Raw genomic sequence first — 5000 nt, 5'->3', positions numbered from 1 at the left:
GGAGTGCAGAGATGGCGACTTGAACACGTGAACTGGAATCTTTTCAGATCAACTGCAGTATTTCAAGGATCTGTGAATGATTTCCAGTGTGTTCAAGATTCTGTTAATCACTTCACATCACGAATTCACCTTGCAGCAGAAGCATCCATTCCGAAAAGTAGCGAACATTACCGTCGATCTCCGGTACCATGGTGGTCTGATGAATGCCAACAAGCTGTCAGTGTAAGGAAAGCTGCACTGAGGCAGTTGAAACGATGCCCCAGCAATGTGACCTTAATCCATTACAAATGTACACGAGCCAAGGCCAGGGAGTGCTAAAGGAGCCAGACAGACATCATGGAGACAGTATGTCTCCTCGATTAACTCTGGGACCCCCTTAGCATGGGTATGGGACAAGGTGCGTAAGATCACTGGAAAGACCACATCACTGTCACCACCTGCTTAGAAGACAGATGGCATAATCAGCACAGACAAAAAATATGTTGCTAATGAGCTAGCTAAATCCATGGCAGAGATCTCCTCTGGAGCATCTTACACTGCCCGATTCTCCACTCTTTGGGCTGAACAGGAACGACACTCAGTGTCGTTCTTCAGTAGGACTGCAGCAGAACTTCCATACAACTTGCCATTTTTGCGCAAGGAGATGGAATCTGCTTTGCAGCTCTGCCGTAAGACTGCCCCAGGAAGTGACGATATTCCATACCAAATGACCAGAGAGCTCCCAGAAGTTCCTGTTGGACCTATTCAACAGGATCTATAGGGAGGGTACAGTGCCATCCACATGGAAAGAGGCTATAATCATTCCTGTCCCTAAACCTGGCAAGGATGCTTCCACACTAGGAAATTACAGACCAATTTCTCTCACCAGCTGCATCTGTAAGCTGATGGAGAAAATTGTAAATTTCACATTGACATGGCTCCTAGAAAAGAAAACGTGCTGAACCCATATCAATATGGGTTTAGAAGATTGAAATCGACCACAGATGCACTTGTAAGGATGGAAGCTGCAATACAGAATTCCTTCGCACAGCGACGTCACATGTTGGCAGTCTTCTTTGACCTAGAAAAGGCTTATGATACCACTTGGAAGCATGGCATACTCTTGAAGCTGTATGACATTGGTTTAAAAAAAGCATTACCTACCTTCATACAAAGCTTCCTTGCTAACAGGAGGTTTCGAGTTTGGGTGGGAAACAGTTTCTCTAACCTGGAAGATCAGCTGGAAGGGGTCCCACAAGGGATTGTCTGAAGTGTGACCCTGTTTGCCATTGCTATTAAATGACATCGTAAAGGTTGTTCCAAGTGCTGTCTCATGTAATCTGTATGTGGATGACTTTACACTGTACTGCTCACGAGGAAGCTTACAGGATGTGCAAGGATATATGGAGGCTGCAATAAATCAGTGGGTAACATATCATGGGTTCAAATTTTCCCCAAGTAAGACCATGGCTATACATTTCCACAAACGAGGAAAATTCCGTCCTTCCCTCTATTTAGGAGCAAACCCACTGGAATTTGTCCAAGAGGTGAAGTTTTTTTTTTTTTTATGGTAGGTTCAAGTTTGGGTCGCCATGGTTACAGCATGATACTTAATTGTAGTTTTCATGTTGTGATGCTCTTGGAGTGAGTACGTGGTAGGATCCCCAGTTCCTTTCCACGGAGAGTGCCGGTGTTACCTTTTAGGTATTCATTCTCTCTATTTATCCAGGCTTGGGACCAGCACTGCCTTGGGCTGGCTTGCCCACCCAGTGGCTAAATAGGCAGACGAGGTGAAGTTCCTTGCCCAAGGAACTTCATCATATCTAGGTTCGATTTACCTAAAATTATTAAAATCAGCACGAGTGCTCACATATGCTCACAGGCAATGCGTGTGTGCATGGATGCACCCACGCACTCACATGAGGCGATTGGTGTGTGCACTTGCACTGATTTTAAGTGGTGAAGTACTTGTGTCTAATTTTTGACTCAAGGCTTACATGGGTGCCTCACATCAAACAGTTGAAAGTGAAGGCTACAAAAGTGCTTAGTATTTTTTTTTTTTTTTTCACATCTATCTTGGGGTGCAGACCGCGCAATGCTTCTACGGCTTTACCGAGCGCTTATTCGTAGTAAGCTTGATTATGGATGTGAGGCTTATTCATCTGCAACTTCCACTGGTCTCCGGATGTTGGACTCCGTTCACAATGAAGCTCTCAGAATCTATACTGGGGCATTCAGGTCTTCACCTGTGGAGTCCCTGTATGCTGAGAGTGGAGAACCACCTCTTTCATTACACTGGGACTACATGAACCTGATTTACTACACAAAACTACAAAGGATTACAGGATCTCCTACTTCCAGATTTGTTTTCAACCCCCTTGAGGATAGCCGATCCTATGGTAGGAGAATGAGGAATCTTGTGGAAGATCTTAATTTAAGTCTCACCAAGGTTCTGGCTGTTGGAATTCCCCAATTCCCCCCTTGGATTTGGTCGGAATAGGGAAAGGGGAGAGATCCGAAGCAGAAGTCAGAGAGATATTTCTTCAGCATATTTCTAAGTACCAAGGATCCTATGCAATATATACAGATGGCTCAAAGTCTGAAAATGGTGTGGGCTTTGCAGCAGTGAGCAGAAGGAAGACTGCATCTGGCAGTCTTTGTCCAGCAGCCTCGATCTTCACTGCAGAGTTACATGCCATCCTTGCAGCAGTTAAGATGACTAGAGGTCTTACGAACCATTCTATTGTAATATATTCCGACTCTCGTAGTGTCTTGTAAGCAATCAAGAGCTTAAACTCATCACATTCATTAGTAAGGGAGGTTGGCTTGCATTTATGTCAACACGTAAAAAGATAACTCTGTGTTGGGTGCCAGCGCATGTTGGTATCAGTGGGAATGAGCGAGCTGATCAGAAGGCCAAGGCAGCTGGTGCTCAGCCTTGTGATGCTCGTTTTCCTCTCCCACACACCGACTTGAAAACCAACATCAGGAGTTGTCTTCTTGATAAATGGAAGGAACTATGGAGTCATACCTCCAATAACAAACTGCGAGAGATTAGAGATGACCTTGGCAGTTGGGTGACTAGCATTCATCCCAACCGAAAAGTGAAAGTTGCATTAACAAGACTAAGAATCGGGCACACAAGATTGACTCATGGACCAATGATGGCTAAAAGTCAAGCACTTTGTGAGGGATGCCAAGAGCCATTAACGGTCGCACATGTAGTGGAAAGATGTGCAACATTCTCAAACCCAAAGACGTATGTACTTGTCTCCCCCATATACACTGAAAATGTATTGAGGGAGGATTGTGATATAGAGGGTCTTTTTAGTTTCCTTAAGGCCGCGGTGGCCGAGTGGTTAGAGCATCAGACTCAAGACTGGCACGACGGCAATCTGAGTTCGAGGGTTCGAGTCACCGGCCGGCGCCGTTGTTCCCTTAGGCAAGGAACTTCACCTCGATTGCCTACCTAGCCACTGGGTGGCCAAGCCAGCCCAAGTCAGTGCTGGTTCCAAACCCGGATAAAATAGAGAGAATGATTACCTAAAAAGGTAACACCGGCACTCTTCATGGAAAGAAACTGGGGACCCTACCACGTATTCATTCCAAGAGCATCACAACATGAAAACTACAGTTAAGTGTCATGCTGTGATCACGGCGGCTCAAACATGAACCTACCGTTAAAAAAAAAAAAAAAAAAAAATAGTTTCCTTAGGGACACTAATATTTTCAATAAAATCTTATCATGGATAATGTTTATACAATAATTTTATACACTTAGAGCATATTATTTATGCTTTGATTTTTAATATATTTATTGTTATTTGTAAGATATTTATTGATAGATTTTTATAGTTTTAAATATTTCAATGTTTCTATTTAACAAGGCATTCGCCGCTAATGACCTTAGCTGTTGACACGGCAGATAATTTTAAATAATCAAATCAAATCAAATATCCATCAAACTTTGGCAGTGCCTTTTTGAGGCCAGTTTTATGACGAGGTTCCATGAGATCTTCGGGTAACGTAAAGAATCTGGGAGTAGGAGGCACTGTCAATACAGAGCATTAACTCCACTGACTAAGTGAACTTTCATTCTCTCATAGCTCTTTCTACAGTTGTCACAATTAACTGATACATGTACAACCTTTCAATGCCAAATTAGGCTATATGAGTTCCTAAGTTGGTACTCTTTAGAATTTTCCTGCCCATCAGGTTTACTCTTCTGGAGACACTTTTCAGTGGAGAAGACCTGAGGAGACGTTCTTAAAAGTCGTGACTTTAGCATATAGACCAAACTTGAACTAAAATAATCTAGACAGGCCATGCCTCTGCCTTGCAGTTTACTAAGAGAGACCCTCATGATGAAACGATGAGGCGAGCGAGGATGTGGTAATGTATCTTCCTCAGGATAAACCAGTTCATTGATTGAATAACACTGCAAATTCTCTTTCATACTTATATCTGCTTTTTGGACTTACATCACTCTCCTTCACATAGGCCTCCGTCTTATAGATATCCCTCGACATCCCAAAGTCGCCAATTTTAACAACATTGTTGTCTGCGAGCAGCAAGTTCCTTGCGGCAAGGTCTCGGTGCACTACCTAAAATATAAAGAGCATACAACTTTTAAACTGCACAAAATACACACACACACACACACACACACACACACACATATATATATATATATATATATATATATATATATATATATATATATATATAATATATATATATATATATATATATATATATATATATATAATATAATATATAAGAAATGAAAAAAAAAGAAAAAAAAATGTAGGAGGCGAATTTAAGTAGATTGCAGTGACTTTAAATAAAAAAGATAATAAATTAATTTCGCCATGTGCGAGTTATGTTAACAAAAGTAGCTATTGCCAGCCCATGAACTTTAAATAACAAATAACAACAGATATATTTAACTATAATCCTTTACGACCAAATGTTGGCAGAGTTTTATTGTTAACTTTTACATAAATAAATCTTACATTAAT

General features: G+C 41.6%; 1 protein-coding gene across 1 annotated transcript in view; it reads right to left on the bottom strand.

Moving 5' to 3' along the window:
- LOC119583855 (platelet-derived growth factor receptor alpha-like) overlaps positions 1-5000 on the bottom strand; it is a 40593-nt gene that overhangs the window by 3308 nt on the left and 32285 nt on the right. Inside the window, 1 exon segment of the mRNA XM_037932583.1 lies at positions 4461-4583. Coding sequence (XP_037788511.1) covers positions 4461-4583 — 123 coding nt within the window.

The sequence above is a fragment of the Penaeus monodon genome, chromosome 17 (assembly GCF_015228065.2).
Source record: "Penaeus monodon isolate SGIC_2016 chromosome 17, NSTDA_Pmon_1, whole genome shotgun sequence".
In the NCBI taxonomy this organism is placed as follows: Eukaryota; Metazoa; Arthropoda; class Malacostraca; order Decapoda; family Penaeidae; genus Penaeus; species Penaeus monodon.
Note: the sequence above shows the minus strand (reverse complement) of the source record. Positions and strands in the feature narration are given on the sequence as shown.